This window comes from Lathamus discolor, chromosome 1, assembly GCF_037157495.1.
Source record: "Lathamus discolor isolate bLatDis1 chromosome 1, bLatDis1.hap1, whole genome shotgun sequence".
Classification (NCBI taxonomy): domain Eukaryota; kingdom Metazoa; phylum Chordata; class Aves; order Psittaciformes; family Psittacidae; genus Lathamus; species Lathamus discolor.
In genome coordinates this window covers 118,439,996-118,456,323 of record NC_088884.1, presented here as the reverse complement: position 1 = coordinate 118,456,323, position 16,328 = coordinate 118,439,996, and the positions used below count along the sequence as shown (strand labels likewise).

The window sequence follows — 16,328 nt, the reverse complement described above, 5'->3', positions numbered from 1 at the left end:
TCAAGATCACTGTGAAATTACTTGGATTTTGGGTCTTGGAAGGTTCCAAGGAAGTATAAATCTCACAGCTTGTGTGCTGAATTTATTACATGATTACTAAATAACGATAAAAAACTTAATGTTACATGCTAGATGTCACCTCCAGAATGTATCACACTTCTCTCTGGGGAACATGGGATATCCTATGTCTAGCCGTTTAATCTGACTAATTTATTTGAGTGCCTGAAGTTCTGTAGTGGAAACCTAGTTATCTAGAGAAGCAGTAATTTTTGTGGCATTTAGGGAAACTTGTGATCACACATACTGGGATACTCTGTCCATCTCACCAGTGACTGCTTTCTCTTTCCTATTGTCATGCAACTATATGCTTGCTAAGCCTTTTTTTTTTTTATAAGTGAAAATAATTACTTCATATGGACAGATTAATTACTACAGCCAAATCCCTTGCATAAACCTTGTTTGATTCCATTAAATACTTGGGGTCAATTTTTGTTAATGCTGTTTTAGGTAGTTTAAGATACAGGTAGGTGTTGGGCTGTCATTAAATTTTAGAACTATAGATTTTTCCCTCTTAATATTCAGGTATATCCTGATATGGCTTACCAGTCCCATTGCAGTTCAGGGAGAGTTTTGCCCTAAGACAGGTGATGTGTCACAGGAAATGCTTGTTTAAGGAAGTAGCTATGATTTTCAATGTTTTCTTTTTTTTTTCTTAAACCTCAGGTATTTGGTTTGTGTGGCAAGGTTTTGGTAGTGAGGGAGCTGCAGGGGTGGCTTCTGTGAGAAGCTGCTTGAAGCTTCCCCTGAATCTAATAGAGCCAGTGCCAGCCAAGGCCAAGCCCATTGGCGATGATAGTAGAGCCTCTGCGATAACACATAAGGGTGAAAAGTTGCTGCGGAGGGAGGGACCCCACGCTAGAGCAGGGTGAGTGTGAGGAGTCCTTCGCTGAGGAGGAAGGATCTCAGAGACAATGTGTGATGAGCTGATCAAGCCCCCATTCCCTGTCCCCCTGCATTGCTGGCGGGGAGGAGGTAGAGAAAACTGGACTAAAATTAAGCCTGTGAAGAAGGGAGGGGCAGTGAGAAGATGTTGTAAGATTTGGTTTTATTTCTCATTATCCACCTCTGATTTGATTGGTAATGAATGAAATTTTTGCCCCAAATCAAGTCTGTTTTGCCCATGACGGTAATTGGTGAATGATCTCTCCCTGTCTTTATCTCTAACCATGAGCCTGTCGTCATATTATCTCTCCCCTGTCCAGATGAGGAGGGGGAATGATAGAGCAGCTTTGGTGGGCACCTGGTGTCCAGCTGGGGTCAACCCACCACATCTCATTTATCTTTAAACATCTCAGTTTTCAGAAAAGAGGAGCATGGATACTGTGTAGTTGTCACAGTAAATTGATATTAATGGTTGCTAATAAATGTGCTTTCTTCACAGCTTGTGGATTATATTGTTAGATGAAGTTCTGTTTTCTTGTTTATCCTCTGTATTTACAAAAAAAAACCCAAGACAGATATGGAAAGTCCCTTAAAGCCCTAAACTGTTAAGATAGGTGTATTGGGATATACAGATATCAGGGAAACTTATGAAAGCGGTGAAATAAGGCAACTGAAGATCCTGCAGGAGAGGTGATTAGCTCAACAAGTCTGTTTTTCTCTTGAACTGACAGATGCCAGGAGCACTGCAGATGCTGTACCAAGCTGTGAAGGAGGCAGGAGTACAGGGTGACTAGAAATGCAGTTTGTACTTAAATCAAGGAAGTGTATGACTAACAGTGTCTAGCTGGGAACAGAGTCACGCTGGTCGTGTCTGGAGACTGGAGTCATGGAGCATCCATTGTGCATGTAGTGGGTTTAGGAGAAAGTTGTAAGCGTGATGGATGACTCTTGTTTTCTGTGCATTTAGGGTAAACCTTGATTAATAGATGCAAGAAACAGTGAGAAAATGTAACTGTTCTAAGCAAGCAAGAAAAGAGAATACTTACCTTTTGAAAGTGCATAAAAAGGAAAATTATATTTTGGTGGTGTACACTAAGACTGCCTTTCTCCCAGCCTGGAAAAATCAAGTAACACTAATTCTCTTAAATCAGAGGTTGAATGATCCCAAAAGAAAATCACCTGAAAAAACAGCTGTCACAATGAAGTGGTAAGAATGCCAGTCTTCCTCTTTCTGGTTGGTGTCCTAGCTGTTGTTCTTTATTTAATTAAGAAGAAAATACTTTCCATTCTCATGGTTACAGAAGAATTATTCAGATAACAGTTTTCTGACTTCTTGAGTCACCTGTCCATGATTTTGTTCATTCAGTAAAATGGCATCTTCTCTGCAACCCCTTCTTACCTACCAAAGAGAGAAAGGTCTGACAGCATTATCACTTCTACACTGTAAAATTAGGATTCATTCCAGATTTTGCAGGCATTTGTGAGTTCAAGATCATATCTTGTACTCCTGATTACTAATGCTGTGCTATGTCCTGACAAAGCATCCACAAGAAGAGCACTCGCTTTCTGAGAAATGAGGCAATGCGGAGCACTTTCTCATGTTCCCATAGGAACGGCTTAGGACTTGCAAGATGAATCCATAGTAAAATGTTTTGTAAAGGCAGGAAGAGACGCTCTAATCTTGCTCCCAGTTCCCCAGACCTTTGCATTTCTTACATATTTGTCATTGTCATCACTTAGCAAAATGACAGCACTCTGCTTGTTGTTATGGCAACCGTAGGAAAGGAAGGAAGCTTTTATGCAGCAGTGTTTGAAACTAAGCACCAACAGCTTGTTTGTCAAAGAGCAGTGTTACCTTACAGATTACAGCATTCACAAAACTTAACTTTTTTCTGATACAGCACAAACATCTGGTAATTAGACTGTGACATAAATAGAACTGGATGGATCGATCACTGCTGCAGCTAGTGCTTGATGCAAAAGTGAGAAGGTGCAGTTGATGATGAGAAGGGTGCAGAAGTTGAAGTAAGCATGGGAATGCAAAGGTGAAACAGGCAAAAGAAATTCAGAGTCCTCACAGCAATTTAGTTAAGTGATACAAGGCATCAGCTTCCTCTGACGGAAGGCTATCATCTTCACAGTATTGAAAGATACTTGAATTTTATATATGTGCTAAGATCAACAATGTTGGTAACAAAATAATTTATAGGTTCACCAGTTTGTCAGTATTTAACTGGTAGTTAACTACCAAAACTCCTGGATGATTTTCTTCCAAGTTTACCTCAGGCAATTGCATAGGTGTCCTCAGTGTTTGACAGCATTTCCAACAGCACAGCTGTTAGTACTTGCCCTTATCCAAACATTGATGATTTTATCTTTGTCTTACCCATATGGAGAGGGGGAACCATTCTGATGCAAATAGAGACTCTGGGTACTGAAATCCTTTTCAAAGCTTTCAGTATCCACTCTGCCAGCTGAAGTCTGTGAGAGCTTTGGAAGCTCAACAGCTCTGAGATTTAGAGGTGAGCTGTGGCAGAACCTTGAATCCAACTCATGTATCTGATGCTGGCCCAAGGGAAGTGCCAGGAAGAAGTCAGGAATGACAGATCTATAGAACTGCTCCTTTCATCAGCAGCCAAAATCGATGCCAGTTTTAGGTGCCATAATTTTGGACTCAGAGGTTAGGGATAATGTTCAAAGCCGTTTGTATCCTAATGAAACTGCTCCTCTTCAAGTCAGTTATTTAGAATGTGAAGGCATCTGTTTGGGACTCTGAATCTTGAGGTGCTAATGCTTTGATGACAGTTGTGATATTGGAATCATCTGGGGTATTTTTATATTTCTCTTATAGCTGATAACAGGGATTCATGCAGCTCCTGAAGGTTAAAACTTTTGGTAATCTGTCGGGTGGGCTCTGTTCTCACTAACTCATTTTTACAAAGGCTTGGAAATAAAATCCTAGTGCAAGTTGAACTGAGTGTAAATTCTGTGGCTTCAGAAGATGCATGGTTTTACCCGTAACTTGCATTAGTCACTATGTTAAAGCATATAGTGTGCATGTTGGCTAAATGTTCTCTTAATGTCTATTTTGGATAAAGAAAGATAATAGTGCATTTAAAGTGCACATTTAAATTAAAACCTGGAGGTGATCATGCTGGAATGTTTTCATTCCTTTTTACACGCAAAGAGTTACTCTTCTGTCTCATCTTCTCTCCCTCTCTAAAAGAGCATAAAATTCACTGATTGTTCTGTGCCTGGTATAGCAGAACTCAGTTTAAGCCAAATGTAGTTGAGAGAGAGATCCTTACCTTACCAGCAGGAGACAGCTCTCTCTTGCTGTCTTCATTATATCCATGTATTTCAATTCTAACAGTAATACAACTACTGCATTTTTAAACTGTTTTTATCTGTCTGTCTACTTCATCGCAGTTCAAAAGTTCATTTCTGTCTGTATAGTGAAAAAAAACTCAACCAAATTAGAGCTGCTCTCCATTTAAATGTATTGTTCCTTCTTGTGGCAACTATTCTATGATTCTGTGATTCTGTGAATGGTGGAATTTGTGTGACATTGTAGTCAATTCAGAAAAACTGCTGTTTGAGTAACTCTAAAGTTGTCTGCTGTGGGGATATTGCCCAGCTGCTTGTTTTTAATTGCTTCCTCAGGAAGGAAGATTAAAAACAACTGAAATAGTTCTAACTTATAGATTAGCCCAGACATATGTCCAAAATAATGCAGCTTTTCTTAGGGTTCTGCTATGTTACTTCAAATTACTCTTGTTGGGGTTATTTTAAAGTTACCTGTCTCTTTTTTTACTTACTACCAACAGTATCATCCACAGGGAAGAGTAAGCTATCTCATCCATTTTAATCTGCCATTTGGCTTAAACACCTCACAAAAACAGATACACCTGAAGGCACACTGCTGTGGGGTGGAGTAGTGGAGGTATGGGTCTGTGCTATGTCCTGTTGGTTGACCATCTCCAGCAGAAGTGGTAACAATATCCATTAATTCTTCAGATGTTACAGATATTTGCTTAGTAAACAGAAATTGGAGCCTTCATGGAGACTATAAGTGACTCCACTGTTATCACAGGAGAGAGCCTTATATCTAGTTTCAGGAAACAAATAAGGTTTTTTAAATCATAGCTACATAATAGATGAGGAGCCCTTTAGGTTGTCGAATGCAAATGATTTTGCTTTTGAATTCCATGTCCAGAGATGCTACTAAGTGGTAACACACAAGTAATAATATTCTTAATAATAATTGTCTTCTCTGATTATTATATCTGTTTATTTTACAATCACACTTAAAAAAGCAGATATCCTTTGTTCAGAAAGATTGTCAAAGAACAACAAAATCCTTATTTAAAAGAAGTGTTTATAAATACTTTTTTCCTTTGCTGAAAGCATGGGAAATTCTTGCAAGAAGGTAAATATTTTAAACAACATTATACATTTCCTTGCCCTTCACATTTTGAAGATTTTGTATGCCTTACTGCTTTCAATCACCAGTCCTCAGCTTTGGAGATTTCCAGCTTGCCTGTTTGGGGCACTTGAATTTTTTGCTGATGAACAAACATGTATTCACCTGGCAAGAATGGACAAGGCTGTGTGTCTTAATCTCCAGGGTAATCTGGGGGCTGTTTTTTCATCATCCACTGTATGTCCAAATACCCTCTGGCATCCAGTTTTTGAAGTTAGAGCAGGTTATGCAACCCATGTCTAACAACATGACCTCATGGCTGACCTGTTCTGGGCAGGAGGTTGGATTAGAGACCTCCTGAAGGCTCTCACAATCGGAACTATCATAGTCTTACTTCAACCAGCAAAACAGATTAGATGTAGGAACAGCCTACAAACTCTCACATAATAGCTCATGGTGGTGTACACAGTCCTTTTGTGCAGAAGGCGGTGTACTTACTTTTACTACTATGAACAAGCTAGCAATGACCCAAACAGCTGTACTTGTAGATACACACAGACAGTAAGTGTGGGCATTCCCGCACTTTCAGAGAGAAGTGCTGAAAGCTCTGAAAAGGTCCATTTATATCTGTCTCTGTGTACAATGTACTACAAGCACTGTAGTTTTCCACACCATAAAAGCCTGTATTGCCATTAAGCATTACAATAGCCCAAGAAATCATGCTATTCTAGTAGTAGATTTTATTTTATCTGCTCTCCAACTTTCCAACACTGTGGACCAGATAGTTCATTGCTCAGTTAAGGACATCTTGCATTTTCAAAAAACACATTTAGGTCGGATCTTATGTTGCATCTGTAAGCATTTTTTTTCCCCATGTACTTTCCAGAGAAAATCAAACTCTACATCATTACTTGACTTTGTGCACTTTTGTTGTACTGGTGACTAGTCTCCTTCTGCAAACTCCACATGTATCCTGTAAACATCATTTACTGTTTGGATTGGATTCGTTCCTCAAAATTAGTGATCACTGGCCTTGAGTTGCCTTCCTTTTTTGGTGATATATCACATGTCAGCAGTGAACAATGAGCAATGCCTAAAACCTATGCAAGTAGTGCACTACATTTTGTCTGCTCTGAACGCCAATAAATATTGCTGGATAAATTATTCCTCTCCTGAAATCTTTGCACAACACTTCTTAAAAACTCTTGTTAATATGTGAGCAGTTTGAAATTTCTGTTTTGACACCTGTGCATAATGTTTCTCTGAGGAAAGATAATCCTCAAGATCAAACTTTCTGAAATTACTATGTGCTTGCTCTGGTGCTTTTGATAAAACAGCAAAAGCAGGTGCAGAAATAAAAACTAATGCTTTGGCAATGACATTGGAAAAGCTACTTATAAGTAAAGGCCATTACATAGAAGAGATTTTTACCACCCCGCTCAAGTACTTGTTTGACTGAAAGTGCCATATCAGGTAAAGCAAATCTCCTTGGCCTGATGAATCTTTGAAGCAGAACCACAGAGACTTCATAGCCTCTAGTGGGCTAGTCACGGAAAACCTTTGTGTAGACTGGGGAGAAGGAAATCTTAGAATATTATGATAGCAGACTTGCTTGTCTCTTTTCCAGTTTTAAGTCTGAAGCCATACTAAGACTACTTCTGAATACTGTATTCCTTTTATTTGAGTGACCTGGTCTACTCTTCTAGTGGTTAGGACAGTGCCGAGAAGCCTGTTTCACCTCAGCTTACTTTCAGGTTATGCACAGACTGCATCCTGAAAGAGCCTGAATCTCATTTCCTCTCTCTCCCCGCTCCCAACCCCCTGCTTTTTCTTTAATTTCACAGTTTATTAAAAGATCATGACCAGGTCATGGCAATTTTCCATTATTTGCAGAGACAGCTGCAAACTGCATGTTTTGAGAAAGGTGTTTAGTCTATATTATTCCATCTCATCAGAAATAGCATCTCTAAGGATGGTGAACTATTAATTTTGGTAATGAAAATACTGGGGAAAACTGAGATTGGGAAAATTACTGATGTTGGAATTTAGGTAGGATACCTGCCTAATTTATAGTTGTTGTGATTTAGAACGTCTGAGTGAACATCAGGTTTCTGGTTGTAGCATTTCACAATGCTTCACCTCATTCCTCTTTGGGATGACATCTGTCATGTTTCAGTTGAATCTCCAGCTACATTACTAGGAGGGACCTGCTGTTGAAAATCTTCCTCCAAGTATGGGTTAATTACGTTTCCACAGACACCAGAGTGGTTTCATGGGGCTAGGTTTTAATAAAACTATTTGTTGATGAGGGCTGGCTCTAATATGTGTTCCTAGAAGATGGCAATAACAGTAGTGTTCTGTGTGAAGAGAACGTGTGAGCCTTGCCTTTAGCAGCTGATTTAGGTTTTTTACTGTACTTCTGTAGTGGCAAAGTGTTGTAATGTTAGCATCAACACCTTTCAAACTACGTAGCTCTCATGTACTGAGAGTGCTTCTGGCTGGACTAAGCATCTTCACAGCAGATGTCACTATTCTGTGCTTTTAGCTTTCCGCATCTGATTTGTTTGGAGATTCCCCTTGTTGCTGCTGAGGTTCTGTTACTGCCTTATTAGCTCTTGCTTAAAGACTACCAATAAATATTTCAGAAAGATACCCATCTGTCCTACTCGTATGGGAAAAGCATTGTGTTTGCTCTGTAACCTCTGAATTCTTTGTTTTAAACAAGGGTTGTAAATGAGAGTGTGTGGGGGAAAAAGCCATCTCTCCTAAGCTGGTAAAAGAAAGAGATGCTATTCAGTGTATTTGAATACACAGTTTTCATTTGTCTTTCCTGTGAACAAGCACAGCAATATATGTTATCACATAAACCTTTGAAACAGAAGCTGTAGAGAAGTGAGACTAAGGAAGAAACAGGCATTAAGCATCATTGAAAAAGTTTAATAAAAAAAAATCAATAGAAGTCTGCTGATATGTGTTATGAAAAATGCCTTGCAGATTAATTTCCTTGAGCTGAGAAGCTTTAAATGAGTATATTAACAATTCTGGTTTCACACCTCTGTGAATTATGATCAAACGATGCCCAATTGTTGTTAAACAACATAAAAATTTGATATGTTGTCAGTCCCATTGCACAAAGCAGCACAGTTGTTTACTCAGCCAATTCCTGCTGCAAACCCAGCACTGGGGAATGGAATAACACAAAGAAGGTAATGAGTTTTAAACTAATTATGAGGTGACAACAGTATAATTGAACATACAGTAATGAGTGGAAAGCTAAGGTTCATCGAATGGTTTTCTCAGCCTTAGAAATGACTTTCCTCAGACTTAAAAATTACTTCTCAGATTTATTGATGGAGAGACCTCTGCCAGTGATTGAATGGTCAAGAAAATCATTTCTATGCATAGCAGTGATGAACAGCTGACAAACAGTAATTTTGTACAATTTTAAGTCTCCTGTAAATTTACAGGAGCACAGATATCTGATTGATTATTTTGGGTGTTTAGAGCATTTCGACTTGGCCTCACAATGTTTATATTTTTATAAGATGGAGGCTTTGAAAAATTGTTTCTTCATTGTTCATGCAGAGCTTCCTTAACCTCTGCAGAACCAGACCTTTAGAGGTGTGCTCTGTGTGCCGCTGTGTTTCCTACAGTCTGCTGTTTGAAGCAAGGAGCCTGTGACTTAGCACTGCTCACTTTTCCTCCGCTTGTCCTCTGCCTCTAGCTTCCCAACAGGCCAGTACAGCACTGAGGCTCCACTGCCCTACTGCCTCGCCAGGGTCACTCCTCAAGTCCATCATAGAGTTGCCAGATAACTGAAAAAGCAGAAAGTCCAGGTTCGGTTTTCTTTTTTTCAGCTGCACTGAAGTCACTCTGAACACTAGCATAAGAGTTGAGATTAGATAAATCTTTCTTAATGCAATTCAATTGTTAGCATTTTAGCTGGCAGACGTAAGGATAAAGGGAAAAAAGGAAAATTACAACTGCAGGCTTGCTCCAAGAGTGGGATTTTTGTTTCCTGTAGTGACCATGCTGCCAGAATGCTTGCACTCCTCTTGTGGTCTGTGTTTTAGTCCTCTAGAAAAACCCTGGCTCTGGCGCAGCTTTCATGGAAGAGACCTAAACCTTTTACTGACTAGTGGCTAATCCATAACTTAAGATGTTAGTTATACCCTTACCTTCTAAAACATTGTGGGTTGCCTGTGCCTGATTTCTGGGTATGCCAATGTCTTTGGAGACAACGCGATGGAGTTATCTTCTGCCTGGATGGTAACAGAGCTTATTGTTAACTATAGTTTGTATACCTTAGGCTGACCTTTCAAGGCCAGGTTGGATGAAGCTTTGAGCAACCTAGTCTAGAGGAAGGTGTCCCTGCCTATGGCAGGGGGTTTGGAACTAGATGATCTTTAAGGTCACTTTCAACCTTTCTGTGATTCTATGACCTGAACTGTAAGCTTGAAGCTTTTGTACATACAGCTTGACAGAAGAAATTGAGGTGCTTTGATTAATGATTAAGATGTGACATGAAGGTACCCCGGCAGCTCTCTGGGGAACCTGTAGACAGGCAGATGTTTTGACTTTGAAAAAGACCATGGCACAAACCCCCATGGCACACCTGTACATGATGGATGTGCCTACGAAGAGAGCCTTGAGCAAAGGGCTAGTAGGAGATGGACATCAGAGCAGGGGTCAGCATGCACAGGCTCTGCAGCATGTTGTCCCTGCTGTTGCTACACTGCACACTGGCAGCAGGAGTTAGGGAGGGTGGGGGGCATGGACAGAGGGGACTGCAAAGAGAAGTGCCAGCAGTGGTTGGGGGAGTCATGACTGCCAGGTAATGTGCGTGCGGGAGGGCAATCCATTACACTGTAATTCAGCCACTCAATATGACCCTGTGTTTTCTCTCGCTGAAATTACTTTGGGCCTATTTTATGTTATTTTTGGTGTTATATTATCCAAGTGTCCACTTGAACGCAAAAACCTGATGCATTCAATTTTGTGTCAAGGTCTTGACTATAGTTTTCCGATAGTTCCTATGGATAGTAGCATATCCCTAATGCCTTTCACCTCTAATTATTTATGGCTTTACAAATGACACTGACAGTATCTTAGAGTGGAAATTTATCAGAGCCACAACGTCTTTGCGTTGATCTGTAAGAAATCATGATTTTGTATTACATAATTTTTAAAATTGGGGGTTTTGTGTTGAATAAAAAGTTGTATCAAATATAGGGCTTCCAAATTTATCAAAAAGTGTGGTAGTACTTTGGAGCAAGGGTATGTTTTTATAAAAAGGCCTGAAGAATTTAAAGAGATGCCCAGCATACCTCCTCTCTGAGACTCTGACACTCCATAAATAACATCTCATTGAGCTACACGTCTTAAAAGGCCACCAAAGGAGATCAAACTCAGTTGTTGGGGCTATGAATATGTGTCATGGAGAATTTATTATCTGGAGTCCTCCTCCAGTTTCTACTTCACATATTTACGATTCTGTTAAGCATTGTCTTTTTACTACAGTTTTTGGTAATGTCGGAGAAACAGGTGGCAGTTAACAACAGAGAAGAGATATATAGGACGTATTGCTCTTTGACATGAAGGTGTACTTGAGAAAAGAACCCATTGGTTTGGATTTTATTTATGTCTGAGTATTTGTACAGCTGCCTTCTACATGCACATATGTTCCCATGCCTATTAATAAGAGACCAGTGCTTAAGTTTATGAAGCATAGAAAACAGTGCTCCTATCTTACCAATGGAATGACTGGACAGGCTTGTAGAGGAATGAGTGATACAGGCAGGGTCAGAGCTCAGGCACGGCTTCCAGTTCTTGGTCTGAACCAGTCTCCTGCTTGACACCAAGTTTATAATCAACAGTATTATGCAGAATCTTCCAGAGAATTAGTTGTTCTACAGCAAAGGCATTTTGTACTCACTAATATTTAAATGCTTTGTTTTGCTTTGATTTGTTTCTGTAGGCATTTTATCTGCTGCGGTGCTGACTGTTTAGCTTTGGCAAGATTTTACTGATTAAAACTTTTTAGTGAATGTGTTCACAGCTATGTTTGCATATTAGAGCTACTGCTTTGAAAATGTTTCCCTAAAGCCATCCTGATTTCAGGTCCCTATTAGGAAGTAATGCAGTTCCTCTTGTACAGTGGCTTATATAATTCCGGAAGGCATCTGGAGCATGTTTATGTGTCAACTATGAATGCAGATGTACAGAAAAGACATGTTATTTGCAAAGAGCTGAGTACTCTATTTGCATCAGCCTGATTTTATTATCACTGTCCTGTGTGCGAAATATACAAGTCCTCAATAATGAAAGCAATACCTAGTGAGATTTTGTTTAACAAGTAAATATTAAATAGGGGGGCGTTGGTTTTTGTTTCTTTCCTTTTAGATCCATTTCAGCTCCTCACCAAAAGTGAACCTGCAAAGGAGCAAACTGTTCAACCAGCTATAGCCCGGAAACCCACTGTGATCCGAATCCCAGCTAAACCCGGGAAATGTAAGTTCTTCTCTCAAATTGTCTGAGAAATCTCAGAAAACCTTCTTAACTGTGACTTACCATTTACTTCGTTGAGTTGCTGTTTATTAAGCTATATTAGCTACCAAAGGAATTTTGCGATATAGTTTGACAAGACAGAGGAGCCAACCTAAGGGCTGTGGTGGGAAGGAGAAATAGCTAGCAGTCATGTTCCCCTCTCTCTGCCTCCCAGCTACCTCGTCTTGCTCCCTCCTTTGCACTGTGTTTGATGTCCCTTGCACCTTATGGGGCTAATGCATATCAGAATTGAAACAGTGGGGACTTCTAAGGGAAGCAGCAGGGAACAGCTGGAGGAGACCTTTTTCAGCAGAAGCAAGCTTGTTTTGTCAGCTAAACCAAATCACTGAGTTGTATGTTTGGTCAAGTTCATTTCTGACATCAGCTGAGGATATTTGACTGCTGCTCCCGAACTTCCTGAGAGCAGGGCCCCCACTTGTCCAAGGAACAATATTAGTGTATTAAACTTTGCTTCAAACACAGCTATGTTGGGATGTAAGGATAATTTTCACAGATTACATCAAGTAGTTTCCCTTGACCCTTGTGAAATTTGAAATCTGTGGCCATTTAAGCAATAGTGTTTTGGTAGCAGTTGAGGGGACAAAAATGGCATGTGAGAACTTGGATGCAAAAACCTGACGTGTTCAACTTTGTGACAAGGTTTTGACTATAGTTTTCTGACAGCTACCATATCCCTAATGCCTTTCACCTCTAATCCTTTACGGCTTTACAAATGACACCAAGAGTATCTCAGAGTGGAAATTTATCAGAGACACAAGGTCTTTGTGTTGATCTTTGTATGCAAGAGTACACTCTTGCTTCTCTTTAGCCTTATGTTTTATCCTCAAAGCTTAGGGAGAAATGTCATGAGATAGCTCTTAAAACTCGTATTACAAAATCATGTTTTACTACACTGACTAGGTGTAGAGCCAGTTTGTAGCAACCAGATGTCCAGGTGGCTTTTCTCCTAAGATTTTGTCTCATTATTTCCCAAGTTCCCTTCTTCCCCTCCTCACCCCACCTCCCCAGTGCTAAAATACTAGGATTTCCTTTCCTCTGCATAAGTGAGAAATGCATTTGAAATTATTAAAAACGCTGAGAAGACTGAAAATAAAGCTATTAGAACAAGTCTTTCTGTTAATTATGATCTTTCTGATCATAAATAAAGTTTTTTCAGTTGGAAGAATACATTTACGATCACTGTAAAGAACCCAAGACATAATTCTTCTCCAGAAAGGAAATGGTGATTTCCATTTTTGGGGGGAAAAAAGGAGAAAAAGACCTGACAATTTTTTTATTACAATTTTTTTTCCTTCCCTGAGCTGGATTCTTTTGAGCTTGTAGATAACTGGTCCCTTGCTGCTCTCTAGTGGTAATGGAACTTTCCACAGGAGACTGCCGCCCATACTGTACTTAGATGCAATTATCAGGGGAGTGCGAAGGACTGCTTTATGAGAGGCTGTAGCTGGAAGATTAACAGGATGTGGATGGACAGGAAAGCAGAGTAGTCATATGTCAGTAGAAATGTAAGATGTTAAAAGTTAAAAAATTAGAAAAGTAAATTGCACTTACTTGGACCAAGGTATAACATGGATGCAGTAGGATTTACCTTGTAAGAGGGCCACGTAATTGCAGTACAAGGGGTCTTTCACCATGTTGGGTGTGGAGGGAGATTAATTCTGCCAGGAACCACTGCAAACCTAAAAGAAATTTCCCAAAAGAACTACCAAAAGCATTAGCAAAAAGGGGACAGAGCTGGATGCTTAAGAATTTGAACTCTGATAAAGCAGTCATTTAGCATTAGCATTTTTGTTGAGATTTCATTAGAAAGGAAGTATTAAACTTCCACTTCAGTTATTACACTTAGAAATCACTGAAAATAACACCTGCCTTCTAATTCCTGGGTGGGTTTTTTCTTCCTTTAGTTCCTTTAATTATGGTCTTGTAGAGTCAAGGAAATTAGGCCATCTGTATATATCAAGATTTGAAGTGGCGTGAATAAATAAATCTCTCGTGCTTTTTATAGATCAGTAAGGCATGATTAGAAAAGATTTCTCTTGCAGTTACTGTCAGGTATTGGTTTTATTTTTCATCCATCATACTAGCTTAGTAGAGTGATGAACTGTGCTAGTTTTGTTTTCCCTGTGCTTGGTCACAAGAAACCAACATGGTAACTGTGACTTGCTTCTAAGAATAAGGGATTTATCCTTGAACTGATCCATTTTTAAACATCACACCAGTGTTTTGTATCATAATAATGCAACTGAGATGTTAAAAACAAACAACACTTCTTCTTACAGATTCTTTGAAAGTGCTTTTCATGAAATGAGCAACTGAATGCTTTCATTTGGATAGAATCTCTTTTGTCATTGATCTATAAATGTCCAGGCTGTCTACATATATTTTTACATAACTCCAAGACTGGCTGGAAGTCAGAACAGCTTAAGTGTCTGAAGTTCTTTGTATGAAATTAATATTCTTGGTATACAAATACGTTGTAAAATATATGGCAGGGTTCTAATACATAAAGACAAAATGATTGGTACATAAAGACAAAATGATACTGGCAAAACCTGTCTAATTTGCTTCCCAGGTTTCGGTGGGAGAGACTTTGAAAGCAGTATAATATATAATTAGCAGATTTTTATGTTCTTTATTGAAACTGAAAACATCATCACTCTTCCCTAGAAAGAGCTGTACTGCTTCCTCTTCCATTTCCTATATTTGCTTAGCTCCTTAAAGACTACCGAAGAGCTTCCATCTCTCTTTTCTTTCTGTCACCATGAATTTTGAAGCAGGCAACAGTTTCTTTTCTTGCCTTTACCTTTCTGGAGATTCTTCCATCCAAGTCTCCTGATCTTTCAGGGTTACTTGAAATAACCCTCAGCTGTTTTCCAGCCTGAAGGATATTCCAGGAGCTGACAGCTGAAAAAAGTGAGCCAGTTTAGAAATGTGGCTGAGAGATGGTGATGGTGTTTCAGGGTATCCCGTAATGGGTCTGACATTCCCAAGGATAGAAACTCTTCTACTCGTCTAATATTATATCAACAAGTATTGCAGCTGAAACCCTGAAACTCTAGAATAATTTACTGGTGTCCTGAGCATAAAGTGAAGATCCATTATGCAGGATGGAAGGTACTCCTCAAATTAACCCCAGAGTTGCAATATTCCCTTCATGTCCCTTTTTTCTTCACTAGTCTTTAAGTGTTCCTGCCCATTGGCTGCTCTGGCTTTCAGTAAGGAAGTTGTGTTCACAAAAAAATGCCCCAAATCAATATGCATTCCCTCACCTAGTGTTGATTCATGTGAAGAAGCTATTAATTAGACTTTCATTTGGGAACTTTTTGGGTTTTTTACAGCTTTAAATGAAATCCTGCATAGCCCTCCGCCACTTCCTGCTGAAAAGCCTATTGGGAACACCTCTGATATCACAGTGGGAAAACAGAACAGTGGTGACCTAGTAAAAAAAGTGGTAAGTTAGGACTGTTTTTCTGTATTACAGCTTTGTCTGCTTTGGTTAACAGATCTCTTGTGACTCTCAAGCATTTGTAAAGTAAGTTATTTGAAGGACCAAAGGATTAAAAGTACTACTCAAAAATATGAGGCTTTTTTCTTTTAATTGCGTTCTCTGATTTAATCAGATAATTTAGACTGCTGTCAGTTCTGAAGAGCACTTTGTTGATTTTACTGAACTTTGATCACATCTATCTTCAATTTTCTGTATTTAGTAGCTGGAATTGGGGTATTCTACAATTTACTTTCAAAAGGACTGCAAAGTGGTTCGCAGTCCAATGAGATTTACATAGTGAAATGCTGTCAAAGTCCTTTAGAAATGTACTTTTTTAACTCCATACACATGGTACCTCTCAGTGTCTGTGCTAATTTCCAGGCAGAGGAAACTTTTCTGTAGATGAATGAAGCTTGCTTTCTTCAGCTCTTTCCTTCTAGTTGTTTTCTTCTGGTCCTGTTAGAGCAAGTAGAAGCATCTATTTGGGAAAGTAAGGCTCTGCTCCTTGCTCCTGAGTACCTAGTAATGGTAGACACTGTAGCTGTGTATCCTGTATGCCCTTTGACATGGATTTACAAAGGGGAATTAGAACAAACTAGAAAATGACAGTAGAATTTCCAAATATTGAGTACTGTGATAGCAAGAATGGCAGTCTTGCAAACCACAGGCAGTAAAAAGATAAACTCAAATCAAAAGCCCTCACTAGCTAGAGAACTGCCATGAAATTTCTTTGTGGCTATCTCTGCTAATAGGATAAAGTGGTTTTTAAATGTCTCGATTGAAGAGGCTATTCATAGAGGTTTCTGAATAATGCTGAAAAAATAGTGTCCAATACAGGATGTTAAATAACATTTTAAAGAATGCAACCTCAAAACTTTTCCAGTGTCATCCAGGTTATTGTGACAGGCA

At 39.3% G+C, this 16,328-nt stretch overlaps 1 protein-coding gene across 2 annotated transcripts in view; it reads left to right on the top strand.

Moving 5' to 3' along the window:
• The window catches only part of SH3D19 (SH3 domain containing 19), an 84,100-nt gene that overhangs the window by 49,529 nt on the left and 18,243 nt on the right, over window positions 1–16,328 (top strand). For both annotated transcript variants that reach the window (XM_065692658.1, XM_065692665.1), the window contains exons 8-9: window positions 11,768–11,875; window positions 15,271–15,383. In XM_065692658.1, the coding sequence (XP_065548730.1) occupies window positions 11,768–11,875; window positions 15,271–15,383 (221 nt within the window). The remainder of the gene's footprint in view (window positions 1–11,767; window positions 11,876–15,270; window positions 15,384–16,328) is intronic.